The 14,494-nt window shown below is 44.2% G+C and overlaps 1 protein-coding gene across 1 annotated transcript; it reads left to right on the top strand.

The window, feature by feature from the left end:
• Positions 1–1,053: 1,053 nt before the first annotated feature.
• Positions 1,054–12,491, top strand: LOC133448924 (eukaryotic translation initiation factor 4E type 3-like). Its single transcript, XM_061727930.1, has 7 exons — positions 1,054–1,337; positions 6,496–6,568; positions 8,604–8,698; positions 8,924–8,984; positions 9,069–9,135; positions 9,215–9,370; positions 11,123–12,491. Exons 1-7 carry the CDS (start codon positions 1,177–1,179, stop codon positions 11,167–11,169), a joined length of 660 nt encoding a protein of 219 aa, XP_061583914.1. The 5' UTR covers positions 1,054–1,176; the 3' UTR covers positions 11,170–12,491.
• The last annotated feature ends 2,003 nt before the right edge of the window (positions 12,492–14,494 follow it).

The following is a 14,494-nucleotide window of genomic DNA, read 5'->3' as shown; positions in this document are numbered from 1 at the left end:
TCCATCCGGATAGAGTGAATTTGGTTGTGGTTGTTTCATATGTTCTTGTCCAGTTTTGTTCTTACATCCGTTCCCTCAGATTCCTGCAACTAAACTTGGATGTACATTCCAATAAAGGTTAGGATAAATGATAACATGCCTCTGAAGTTTGACTTTTTGCACCATTACAATACTTATAGGCAACTAGTCATCATATCTCCTGCTCTCTGAAACACATGTTAATGCTCAATAGTACACATATATGGTTCTTTAATATATTTGCATTATACTAAGATGCATTCATTTTCAATGGCTTTTGTCCTTAATGGCTTTTTTCCCCCTTACATTACTTTTACTTTTATACTTTAAGTAGTTTTGAAACCAGTACTTTTATACTTTTACTTGAGTAAAAAACTTGAGTTGATACTTCAACTTCTACAGGAGTATTTTTAAACTCTAGTATCTATACTTCTACCTGAGTAATGAATGTGAATACTGAAGACACCTCTGATTGTGAGCCTTAAACTAGAAGAGCATCATTAGGCTCCTATGAAACTATAACAGACACTAGGCTGATGTCACAAACTGGTCTGTATCATGCAAATACAGGATATAAAGGACATAACAATGAGATAAGGAACCCGCTTAGTTTTATAAACAACATTATAAACATAACAATATTGTAAACAAAATGAACATCGTTATTAATGGGAATATGTCAAGATCTGATTATAGTGAGGCTATCAGGTTCTGTGTGTACTTAAGATAGTGTTAAGAAGGTTAACCAAGTACAGAATCATCACATAATGTCACTCAAACTATGATACAGCTGCCACTCGGGAAGGGTTATCGTACCAAAATATCATCTACAGACATAGATATTTTCAAAAATCATGAGCAAGTTTTGTCACCTTGAGTGGTACAAGTGAAATTTTGGGCTCTGGCTCATGGACTACTGTGCCTCGGGGACAGGTGAGTGTGGTGGTGTAGAAACGTATCCGAGTGAAGCATCGTTGCTCGCTACGATCTCCGTCCCAGTAGCGACGCAGCGCTACGCGCTGACGTCAGGGGCGGTGGGCGGAAAGCAGCGCTGTGTTTCTGTCTCTTCCTTCACAAAACCCCCAAAGCGACTGTTTCCAGTTCCTATCAGAGGATTCCTGCACAACAACAGACGGGTTTCAGCCTGACGCTGCTGACATGGCGGTCCCCGCAGGCCCCGCGGGTCTCCAGATGGACAGACAGACAGACAACAACATTGACATCGACGAGAAGGAGTTGGACAAGATCACAAAGAGACAGCGGGAGGAGGACACGGAGACGCTGCCCCTGCACTCGCCCTGGACCTTCTGGCTGGACAGGTAAGATGTCCTGGTTCTGGCTGGACAGGTAAGATCTGCACCTGGTTCTGGGCCGAGGACAGCCGGGAGAGAGCTGGGACGAGGGGGGGAGACAACCAGGGAGACCCCCGGTGGTCTGGAGGCCTCCAGGAGACGACCGGGGGGACTCCTGCAGACCCCTGTCCCCCTGCCCCCCCTGTCCCCTCTGCAGACCCCTGTCCCCCTGTCCCCTCTGCAGACCCCTGTCCCCTCTGCAGACCCCTGTCCCCCTGTCCGTCTGCAGACCCCTGTCCCCCTGTCCCCTCTGCAGACCCCTGTCCCCTCTGCAGACCCCTGTCCCCCCTGCAGACCCCTGTCCCCTCTGCAGACCCCTGTCCTTCTGCAGACCCCTGTCCCCCTGTCCCCTCTGCAGACCCATGTCCCCCTGTCCCCTCTGCAGACCCCTGTCCTTCTGCAGACCCCTGTCCCCCTGTCCCCTCTGCAGACCCCTGTCCCCTCTGCAGACCCCTGTCCCCTCTGCAGACCCCTGTCCTTCTGCAGACCCCTGTCCCCTCTGCAGACCTCTGTCCCCCTGTCCCGTCTGCAATTCAATTCAATTTTATTTATAAAGGGTCTAATACAACAAAAGTTGTCTCTAGGCGCTTTCCAGAGATCCAGAACATAAACGTAAACCCCCGAGCAATTATTACATAAACAATGGCAGGAAAAAACTCCCCTTTAGGAGGGAAGAAACCTTGAGCAGGACCAGGCTCATAAGGGGGGACCCTCCTGCCGAGGGCCAGACTGGGGGGTCGGGGACGTCAACAGCACAGCAGGCAGGTGGAAGCAGCAGCAGCGGGATGACCGGGGGCCCAATCATCAAGTCCCAGGTTGGGGTGCAGGGTCGGGGAAAGGTTGAGAAGGGGCAGGGCCAGGGAGAGGAGTCTTGACGGACGAACCTTCTCCCCCGCCCAAAAGGGGCCGTTACCCTGCCCCCCTCACTCCCACACTGCAGGATCCGGTGTTGTGCATTCAGAGATGCTCTTCGCCACCGGCAGAGGATGCTGCACCATGTACAAAAGAGAAGAAAGAGAAGAGAAGGGGGGGCCAGCACAAAAAACTACAGGAGCGAATCTAAAGGCTGAATTAAGGTTCTGCGTCACACCAACGCAGAGCACACGCCGCAGCCGTGACGCCGTATTGAACCCTTCGGACTTCTCCGTCTCTCCATTTGGTCGCAGTGCAGTACCCCCCGCGACCGCTAGTTAGCGATCTTTTTCTGAATGGTTTATCCGACTTTTTCCAGTCACAGTGACTCAAAGAGATAAGGACAACTATTATGCAAAAAACCAAAATAAAAAAAAAATCACATATAAACGAAGAAAATAGCCCTGAAAGTTCACGACTGCTTCAAACCGGAAATGCGTTGCTACCAAGCGAACCAATCACAGCCCTCTCCGTCTGCGCGTGGTCTGCGTCGCTCGACGCGTAGTTACAATTTTCGGGAGGTGCAGGTCAGTGACGGCGTGTGGTCTGCGTGGACGAACCACACGCCGTAGGCACGGCGCTGTTTTGACGCAGAACCATATTTCGGCCTTAACACACTAGAGTTTACACTACCTAGAGATTTACCAACACCAGCTAGAGGTTTACTAAACGCTAACTATAGGCTTTACTAAACAGAAAGGTTTTAAGTTTAGTTTTAAAGGTGGAGGTGGTGTCAGCCTCCTTAACCCAGATTGGAAGTTGGTTCCATAGTAGTGGTGCCTGATAGCAGAACGCAAGCAGACCAGTATCCCCTCTGCAGATCCCTGTCCCGTCTGCAGATCCAAACCCTTGTACGAGGCTGTCTGATGTCTGAGCATGTGATTCCTCAGGTGACAGGCATCACCGTATAATATGCAACTATAAACCTGCCCTGACCATTTTTGCAGGGGGTTATAGGAAATAAAAAGTTTATTTCCCACAAACACTCAAATAAAACTGGTGGCATCGCACAAAAATGGTAACTTTTGCTGTTTTGATAGAAGTGATCTTTGTTTGAACCTGTTGCACACAAGACTTTTATTTTCTGGTGCAGAGGGCCTCCTGAGCTGTCATTAAAATGCACCTTCTTTTTATGAGGTTTGATGCTCTTTATGGTTTTATTTTTGGAATAAAGGTGTCATTCACGGGTTACATAAGATTAAGGCCAATACAGCTGACCCTCAACTGGCTGTCAAGCAGCTGAGCAACACTCCACCCCCTCCACCTGATGACACCTGCACTTCTGAGTTTTTGCATTTTATTTTAGATGAAGACATTTATGATACATTTCATTTGTGAAATTAGGCACTTCAGACTTTTAATTGCTACTTTCACAAAAATATGATGTTTATTAGATGTAACAAATCATCATATATGTCTGTATGGATGTCTGGTAGATTCCTCCGGACATCCTGACCTGCAGCCCCCCCCCCCCCCGACCACCTCAGTGTCTGGTGTCTACATCTGCTGTGTAGTCATCCCTGTAGTGCACCTGTGTCGTTGTGTCTGTGTCTCTCCTTTCTCTGTTCTTCATTATCTCTTTCCTAACTCTCTTTTCCTGCTCTGTCCAGCTGGCCTCCGGCAGGAGGGTCCCCCCTTATGAGACAGGTCCTGCTCAAGGTTTCTTCCCTCGTAAAGGGGAGTTTTTCTTGCCACTGTTTGGCTTAAGGTTTTTCTCCCAATAGGGGAGTTTTTAACTGCCAGTGTTTATGTTATATTTATGTAATAATTGCTTGGGGGTCATGTTCTGGTCTCTGGAAAGATCCTAGAGAAAACTTCTGTTGTAATAGACGCTATATGAATAAAATTGAATTGAATATAGACCATCCACTAATTAATAATAATAATAATAATTAAAGTTGCAAGCAGCGATGAACGGGCCCTCGCACTCATGGCCACCGCCCCCCATAAGCATATCAGAAATGATACCACCCACGACTTCCTATGTCAAACCATTCAAAAGTTATGGCAGAAAATAGGAACTATGAAATATCGACCAATCAGAACAAGGGGCGGGGCTGATTTGCACCAATTATGTTCAAGGACTCAAAACCATGTCCGATGACACCACCCACGAGTCTTTATGTCAAACCATTCAAAAGTTATTGGAGAGAAAAGTTTTCTAGGGGGCGCTGTTGAGCCATTTTGCCACGCCCATTAATGCAAACCATCATCTCGTAGAAAGAAAGAAAGAAAGAAAGAAAGAAAGAAAGAAAGAAAGAAAGAAAGAAAGAAAGAAAGACCGACCTACAGATACAATAGGGCCTTCGCACTGTAAGTGCTCGGGCCCTAATTATAGGGTTAAGGGCTTTGCTCAGGGGTCCAAAGCCGTTCACCTCAAAAACAGTCTCTCCTCGCCAGGTTTTTTACTGCCATCACATTCTGAAACTATTTCCTGTCTTCAACCCGCTGACAGCTTTGCTTCTTTTGCTTACTGATGATAGCCACCTTGTCTGTTATTGATTTGGTGACCCATACCCAACATGGCATCGTGGCAGTCCTAACACGTGACACCGCCCCCCCAGTCAGCAGTGCCAAGCTCTCTTCATCTTCTCTCCCACTGAGTGTGAGGTATCCAAACTACTTCCTGCTAGCAGTCCTCCATCATGTTTGGACATAGTTCATAGGGGAAAACATTTTCATTACATCACCTCTCCAAGGGGTTCCCCAAGGCTCCATTCGTGGCCCCCTTCTCTTTGGCAAATACAGTAGGATCACCACCTTCAACCGCCAGACTGAAGTCCTGGTTATCCCCTGCCCATCATTGGTTCAGCCTCCAAATCAACATAAATATTGGCTTTACTACCGTCACTCCCACCAAGGTTACAAAGAACCCGGGTGTCATGTTTGATGACCAGCTATCTGTCTCTGACCTCGGTGCTTCGGTCGTGCTGCTTTGCTCTACAATCTTCAACAAACAAGACAGAACCTGACTCAGTATGCAACTAAGTTCCTGGTGCAGGTCATGTTTATATCCCGCCTTGATGGCTGCAGCGGCCTCCTAGCCGGCCTTCCAGCTTGTGCCATCAAACCAGTACAAAAGGTCCAGAATGCAGCTGAGCATTTGGTCTTTAATAAACCCAGACGGACACGCGTCACACCTCTGTTCATTGAGCTTCCCAGGCGACCTGTGGCTGCTCGGATAAAACGTAAGACCCTGTCCTTTGCCTGAAGGTGATATCTGGGTCTGCACCTGCTTATCTGAACGTGCTCCTAAAGGCGTACACCCCTTCACGAGCACGAGCTCTTCACAGAAACCTTGTTCCCTCTTCACACGGGAAGGACTCAGTCAGACTTCTCCCACGTCGTTCCTCAACGGTGGAACGAGTTGTGGTAAACGCTGCCCCCCTTTAACTTCCTGAGCTGAATGTAATCTTGGTGTCACATAGCTGTTAGTTAGTTTAGTTTATTTCGGTCATGACATCACAAAAAAAAGAATAAAAATGACAACAAGAAAACGAATACACTGTTCAAAGAAAACATTACAAAAAATTTCCAATATACAAATATCATCTAGACCGAAAAAGGAGTAGGCTGAAGCAAAGCTTATTGTTTGCCTACCCTCAAAAAGATTAATTAAAGTAATGAAATGAAAGCAAGAAGTAAGAGATAAGCCTGACAGTAAAACAAATTGCCTCCATGGGGATAACAAAAATTCCTCAAGAAAAAAAAAAAAATTAAAAATAAAGGTGCAGTCTACATGTTACCTTCATCCTTAAAAAATCAAATCAAATCACTAATTAAATAAATACCCAACTCAACATCTATTTACAGCTGCATTATTTAAATGCTGTTTTACACTTTGTGAGCTACTATTTTAAAGTACCGGTAGCTGGATTGTTTTCCTCTGTTGTAGTCTGCTTTGGTTTAAAGCGTCTGCTCAACGTCACATGTGGTGAAAATCTACAGTACAAACAAGTGGAAATCTGATGAAATAGAAATATGTTTGATTCATTTGTTTATTGTTAAATAACCCTCCTGAGGTGTAAACCACATCACAACGTCTATTCTGAGCATCTTTGTAAATTGTAGGGATGGAAAACAATCCTGTTACACATTTAAAGTCATGAAAACAAAAGAGAAGACGACCCCAGATTATCGGTTTGGCACCAATTCGTCTTCCCCCAGCGTTTGATCCGGCTTCAGTTAAAGCAGTATTTACTTGTTCTTCCAGGTCGTTACCGGGCACAACGGCTGCAGAATGTGAGTCCAATCTCAAGAAGATCTACACGGTGCAAACTGTTCAGGTGAGATTTGGTGTCGGCTTAAAGAGCTTCATCTAGAAAGCAGAGAAAGTCCGGTGCATTTAAGATGAGCTTGCGTGAAGGAAAACTCAAAAACTCAAAAACTTAAATAAAGACAGAATGCTATAATTTCAGGGCCAATCTTTTTCCAATAGAACACAATCAAAATATCGGATTTTGAAACTGATGCATTTTGCCATTTCATGGAAGATTTCAACTTATCGGTGTTTTGAATTTGACGGCAGCAACACAGCTCATACACGAAGTTATCATTGTGTAGCATCCCCCTTTCTTTTAATAGCTGTCTCCACATGTCTGGGAAGTGAGGTTGCTGCAGGTTTAGAGGAGGATTCTAGTCCTGGTCTTGTGTGGTCTTTTCATTCAACTTAAGGTGAAACAAATATATTATTTCCCACTACATGCAAAGTGAGATATTTCAAGTCTTTATTTCTTATAATTTTGGTGATTATGGCTCACAGTTTATGAAAACCCCAAATAAAAAATGTAAAAAAAAATTGAATATATTATGAAATCAATAAACAATTCAATCATCAAAATTAAACAAATAAAGGCTTAACATATCTTGCTTTGCCTGTAATGAGACTATGTAATATACATGTGTTAGTTTCACCTTTTAAGTTGAATTATTGAAATAAATGAACTTTTACACCATATTCTTCACCTGTAGGCTATATTCTACATCTTAGCTGATGTGGACATACATAGCATAGGAGGCTCTTTCAGTTGTTAGTATGGTTGGCTGTCTGTACAGTCATGCAAGTTCAATGCTATTAAAGCACTTTAAACTTTAAATCAAAGCGTTTTGTTTTTTCATATAAAATAAATACATTTTTATGCATTTTAGAAGATTTGGGGATGTCCCTTTTTTTGGCGCCTGTTCTGCTGAAATCGGGGTGTCCCTTATTTCTATTTCTGAAAGGTGGCAACCCTAGGTAGAGGGCCAGAAGATCACGTGCACCCAGTTCCTTGCAAAGCTGGAGGTTCCTCCTGGTCCTCTGAATCTTCTGGGGGTGTTATAGCTGCAGATGGTGGGATCTTCCCAAGTTGTGCATGGAGAAACCTTCCTCTGACATTGTTCTAGTTTGGTAACCCTCTGCCCATCTTCACATCAGCCTGAAATCTTGCAGAGATTACTCGGCCAGCTCGGCAGTGAGAAGTCCAGATGATGAATGAGTGGCCATGTGTGATTGCAGCAGAATTCCCTCCTGGGCTGTTTACGCCGGGCGAGAGTGCGGCGATGAGAGCTGCAGATTTTTCCACCCACTCACAGATGCTGTGGATACGTTCATATAGATTTGGCAACGACAGCGAGACATAATCGATGGGTGCAGTTTCTCCTGACTGATGAAAACAGGGTGACGTGTTTGAAGGTTTTGGGCTGCGAGACCACATCCCGCCGTGAGAAACCTCAGCTGTGGGGAAGAGTGTGTGAACGGGGCAACTGTGGAGAACGTCCAGGCCAGATTCTCCACACATTCTTCAGGAATTCACTGGTTATGTGTGAAAAGAGCTAAAGCGGCTGAAGCCAACGATTATACTCATCTTTGGAATTACTGATAGATTTTTTTTCTCATGCCATGTTACAGCTTCCAGAAGAGAAGAAAAGTGCCAAAAAGTTGTTAAAAACAGTGTTTTGTTGCAGCTTTTGGGGTCTGTGGGATGTTTGTGGGTGAAAAAGCTTCATTGACAATCTGCAGGACGGTCAGTGAATGAAGTGGATGTTGCAGCAGTGCCAGATTCCTGGGAAGCTTTCTTTTTATCTAAGTGAAGCAGAAGAAACCTGGAAGATACGTCACCGGACAGCGGGACGCAGTTTGATGCTCGTGTGAGGGAAAAGGACAAGAAAGAAATAGAATAGTTGTAGTTGACTGCAGAAACAAGCTTCGGCTCGCCGGTGCTGGGTTGTCCAGTAGGGGGCGCTGCCGGGGGTGTTCTCAGTATTTCACATGCTCTAAGCTCAGAAATATCGACCATTTCAAATGAAAACACCATGAAGTGGCTGTTATTGTGTGTGCAGATGTTCTGGAGCGTGTATAACAACATCCCTCCCGTCACGGCGCTGCCTCTGAGATGCAGCTATCACCTCATGCGAGGAGAACGGAGGCCACTGTGGTGAGTCGCTTCGGATTCACCGCTACATTTATATAAGAAACCCCACGCCACCTGGACATATCTGTACACCTACAGTCATTTTAGGTGGGATTTTCTTATATGTTTTTGTGTTTTAACACATAAACCAGCTTTTTTTTTATTATCAGTTTTTTTTATTTACAGTTTATAATGTAAAACTAATCATTATTTCACTTTAACATGCTTTCTTGTCCTTTACACCAACAGGGAAGAAGAAAGCAATGCAAAAGGTGGAGTTTGGAAGATGAAAATACCAAAAGACAACAGTGTAGGTGATGTGGTCGTGCTTCTAACTCGCCCTCACTAATGCAGCTCAATGATTCACGCGCTTTTCTGGACTTTCATGTTTCAGTCTGCAGTTTGGAAAGAGTTGTTACTGGCTACTATTGGGGAGCAGTTTGCAGACTACTGTGCTACAGGTACGTTACCGGAGTGAGAGGAAAGCAAGAGGCCCAATGTGTCGGTGAAATTTGACGCCGCGGCTGTTTGGCTCCCCAGATGACGAGATCGTCGGCGTCAGCGTTAGCGTTCGGGATCGGGAAGATGTTGTACAGATTTGGAATAGAGACGCATCTCTGGCTACCGAAGCGAGTATCTTGGGAAAGGTCTATGAGCTGCTCCCATCCATAACCTTTAAAGCAGTTTTTTATAAGTGTAAGTATGCTTGTCTTTCCCGGTTATATGTTTTGTGCGTTTGGGCCTCAGGTTTGACAGAGGAAAGACAGACGCCTCCATATTTGCTTCACATACGGCACTTTTCCACTAGTACTTACTCGGCAGGTTTCTTTTCCATAACAATTCAGCACCTGGAGCAGAAGTAGGAGGGTTAGAACTAGTGATGCACTGAAATGAAAATTTGTGGTCGAAACCGAAACTGAAAATAATAATAAACACTTGGCCGAATACCGAACAATGGTTCTTTGCAGTTTTTCATCTATTTTGCCAATTTTTTCACCATTGCATAAATCAAATAAATGTGCAGTGAAATACCCGCCAGTCACAATTTACGTACTGTACTTATTGTTTTTTTTCTCATAATCCTTTCATTTTCTCCCGTTCAAATCCAGTTAATCGGGTTGCAGTGGGGCTGATCTCCGCACTTTGAAGCCTTGTATAATAATTGTAAAAATCTGGGTTATTTTCTTGGAGGATCTCGTCAAACGTATCAGACAGTGAGGGTTCTCCACCGCATCGGTAGTACGGGCCCTTTTCTCTGCGCTGTGCGTCCCGTGACCGTCTCCATCACCAAGCGGTTTCCCAAATCCAACTCAGCCTGGATCATTTCTCGTGTCCTCTGTTTTTTCCCCACATCCAAGTAATGATCTGACATGCTGCATTAAACACTGCACGCCCCTCAATCCACGCTGTTCGCTGTTTGATTGCGTCATCACACGCCGTTATTAATTGTTCGTTTTTTCCCCACTTATTCCACCGAACACCAAAAGTGTTTTTTTGCTATTTTCAGCCAAACAATTTCGGTTACCGAACGTTCGGTGCATCACTAGTTAGAACGAAGCTGCTGTGACGTATTTGTGATGTATTGTGTGATCTAAATGAAGAAGACAACAACACTAAAGATGTAGAACCTGGAGGAGATGGTATATGTGCTGATGGGTCTGTGGCTTGTGTTCCATATCAAGTTAAATAATGAGAGTGGGAGAAGCTTTAAGCGGCAACGCTTTTTACATTTTTTTAGTTTGTCTCGTCGCTGCTGAAAAGTCAGCTGGGAGCCGTGAGCAGCTTTGAAGTGACAGAGCTCCTGGTGGATCTGGTTGTTCCTTATCTCCGTCTAGATCCCTTTTTAATTCTCTCCTCAGCACCAGGTTTATGAACATCTGACCCTCAGAGTTGGATCATGAAACAGACTTTTGTGCTGCCATTGTCTGTCGAATAAAATGAACAAGAAGCCGCCGTCAGGGTCGCTCTTTCGCTGATGTCACATCCTGACTCAGACGTCTGACTCCAACCCCCCGACCAATCGGTGGCCTGTAGTGTGATGATGTCAGATACAGCCGACTCAGCAGCTTAGAACCTCGGCAGAGTAGTTACAGAAAAAGTATCTACTCGGCACGTTAGACCCCTAGTGGGAAAGAACCAATCCGAGTGGAGGCGAGCTGAGTCGGGCTGAGTAGGTACTAGTTGAAAAGTGCCAATACTGTAACCACAAAGGTCTGTCAGTACGAGCTGAATATTAAATGAGATGAATCTGTTTAAAGTCAACTCTAAACTGTCTAGACTGGATCAGAGTTGAGCCGGCAGTCCACAGACCGGACCTTCTTGACTCATGACTGTGATAGTTTTTTTTATTGTTGCAGGTGAAGGTCTAGCTTGTGCTCTGCCGTGATCTTTGTGTGTGTGGAGCTCGACAGACGTTTATATTAACCGTAGTGTTTCTGACTCTTTCAGCTCACATGGAGCATCATGCCTTTGAGGGAGGACGCTCAAGACATTAGATTCTACTCCTCCTTTTCTGTTTGTTCTTTCATTTTCTTTTTTAAACCCAGACTCCTTACCTGCCTCGACTGTGAAGGCAAAGTCCAGAACCTCGTTCAAGATGCTTTCACTTTCAACAAGAAAATGTTCTCAGTATATTTTTTGTAATTTTAATGACTGATGCCTTGTTTCATGTCGATGTGGGTCTTAACGCTCTGACTTGTATCCGGCGTAAATCTGATCCAGAACCCGTTAGTTTGTGTTGCTTGTGACGTGCACAGCTTCCACCAGTCATTCCTGCCTGCAGAAGCAGCTGCACGCCCAAGACGTCTCAAGTGAACACACCCGTCGACTCGTACTGTGCCAACACGCCCGCTGCTGCTCCAGGGGTTCTCCCGTTCACAAAGAAAGCACTTGTTTCAGCTGCACCTTCCCAACATGGAAGCTGTGAATGTCCATTTTGTTTCTTCAACCTTCATCAAATGTAGGTCCAAATCAAATCAGGGTGATGCTCGAAAATGTTGCACAAGGCTTCTTATAACGGCCACGACGCCTGGCCGCTATAATGGAGTCCCTCGGAAACTACGCTCGGTCTCGGAGATTGGAGTTTTATTTTTATCATGATCTTTTAAATACTTTGACAGATTTATTTTTAGATAAAAACCTGTCTAGAAACGGTTACCCTGAGAAAGTTTCCAACACGATAGATCTTTCCCTGAAATGATGAAAGTTACTGCTATGTTCTGTTAAATGGATGCTGAGTGAGGAGGTACTGCGATGTCTTCAGCACTTACATGTCTCTCCTGCTAGTTGGACTTTCTGTTGCAACCATAAAAGAAGGGAAGAAGCATCGCTTTCCTGCGAGGATATGAGTAATGTGATTATGAACAGCACACCTAAATGTTTCAGTGTCGACTGCTGCCGAAGAGAAAAAGGAAACAAACCACTTGATAGTGATGATACTGGCCTGATAAATATAAAAAGGAGGAAAAACAATATGTAATTATATTAAAATTCAGTTCATACATTTGGGCCATTTATCTAAAGTCTTAAGTTATCCTCACTAACCTTGTTAACATTGTTTGATTCCAGCGAGGATAGAATCGCTGGAATCCTGGTATTTTTGTGTCAAACCACTTCTGTAGTTGACCCTCGGACTGGTTGATAGTTAGAAAGGGACGGTTTTCCTCTGTAAACAGGATCGCTGCAGTGACGTAGACAAAGTAAATAAAATGGGAATGAAATTCAACTAGCTTTGGGTTGTTTCTTTTTTGCACAGTACACCTGTTGATGAATGTATTATTGATAGAAGTCCACAATAAACGGTAGACTGTTTATCGAGGCATAATGTCTGCATGGTTGTATTTTACCCATAATACTGTCTTACCTCGGACAGGATGGAACGTACCTATCAGTGAGTACTTAGGTCGGGGTAACGGTAACGAGTACTTTCCAGTTAAAAGTACAATTTGAATCTTGACTATTAACAAAAAAAACTGAAAACCAAGTTGGTCTGAAAGTTCCCCTCTCTCCACATCATCTTGAAAACAAATTATTATAATTCTGAATAGACCGTCAAAATAATCTCAAGGACCAAAGTAAGCAATTCTTTTTACTTATGAAAAGACATTTCTATCAGAGACCAAAATGACTGTCTGCTGAAACCAAACAGCCGAGCGCAGATGAGAGCAGGTGCTCCCGGATCCAAGACCCAACCCAGACCCAAGCAGCCGTCCCGCTGCAGCTGCAGAGAACTCTGTAAAACAAGCTGGAGCAAATCCACACAAGGGATGGTTTTTTTTATTTTTGCTAACCTGTGAAAACCAGGAACACAAGAGTTAATTTCATTTATTGATTCATTCCAGACATGTCAGAACCGTTGGACAACGTTAACTCTAGTACGAATCTATGCATCTATATACAAATATACACGTGTTGAACAGTCCCTTGTAAATACATGAATCTATTTGAAGTGAATGTACACAAAAGAAGTAAATCTATACCCAATGTGCACACACTTATTAATATATATACATACCTATATACATGCACATACATGTCTATATATACATACCTATACATGCACACGCCTGTCCATATATACAGTGGGGCAAAAAGGTATTTAGTCAATTGTGCAAGTTCACTTAAAAAGATGAGAGGCCTGTAATTTTCATCATAGGTAACTTCAACTATGAGAGACAGAATGGGGGGAAAGAATCCAGGAAATCACATTGTAGGATTTTTACTGAATTAATTTGTGAATTCCTCGGTAAAATAAGTATTTGGTCACCTACAAACAAGCAAGATTTCTGTCTTTCACAGACCTGTAACTTCTTCTTTAAGAGGCTCCTCTGTCCTCCACTCGTTACCTGTATTAATGGCACCTGTTTTAACTGGTTATCAGTATAAAAGACACCTGTCCACAACCTCAAACTGTCACACTCCAAACTACAATGTGGCCAAGACCAAAGAGCTGTCAATGGACGTGAGAAACAAAATTGTAGAAAAAGGAAGACATACAAGACCACTGGTAATCTCCCTCAATCTGGGGCTCCACGTAAGATCTCATCCCGTGGGGTAAAAATGATCACAAGAATGGTGAGTAAAGATCCCAGAACCACACGGGGACCTAGTAAATGACCTGCAGAGAGCTGGGACCAAAGTAACAAAGGTACCATCAGTAACACACTACGCCGCCAGGGACTCACATCCTGCAGGGCCAGACGTTCCCCCTGCTTAAGCCAGTACATGTCCAGGCCCGTCAGAAGTTTGCTAGAGAGCATTTGGATGATGCAGAAGAGGATTGGGAGAATGTTATGTGGTCAGATGAAACCAAAATAGAACTTTTTGGTAGAAACACAACTTGTCGTGTTTGGAGGAGAAAGAAAGCTGAGTTGCATCCAAAGAACAGCAAACCTACTGTGAAGCATGGAGGTGGAAACATCATGCTCTGGGGATGTTTTTCTGCAAAGGAACCATGACAACTGATCCATGTAAGGGAAAGAATGAATGGAGCCATGTATCGTGAGATTTTGAGTGAAAACCTCCTTCCATAAGCAGGGCATTGAAGATGAAACGTGGCTGGGTCTTTCAGCAGGACAATGATCCTAAACACACCGCCCGGCCAACGAAGGAGTGGTTTCTTAAGAAACATTTTAAGGTCCTGGAGTGGCCTAGCCAGTCTCCAGATCTCAACCCCATAGAAAATCTTTGGAGGGAGTTAAAAGTCGATGTTGCCCAGCGACAGCCCCAAAACATCCCTGCTGTAGAGGAGATCTGCATGGAGGAACGGTCCAAAATACCAGCAACAGTTTGTGAAAACCATGTGAAGTCTTGCAGAAAATG

The sequence above is a fragment of the Cololabis saira genome, chromosome 8 (genome assembly GCF_033807715.1).
Source record: "Cololabis saira isolate AMF1-May2022 chromosome 8, fColSai1.1, whole genome shotgun sequence".
Lineage (NCBI taxonomy): Eukaryota > Metazoa > Chordata > Actinopteri > Beloniformes > Belonidae > Cololabis > Cololabis saira.
The sequence above is the reverse complement of the archived record's forward strand: the minus strand, read 5'-3'. Positions and strand labels throughout refer to the sequence as shown.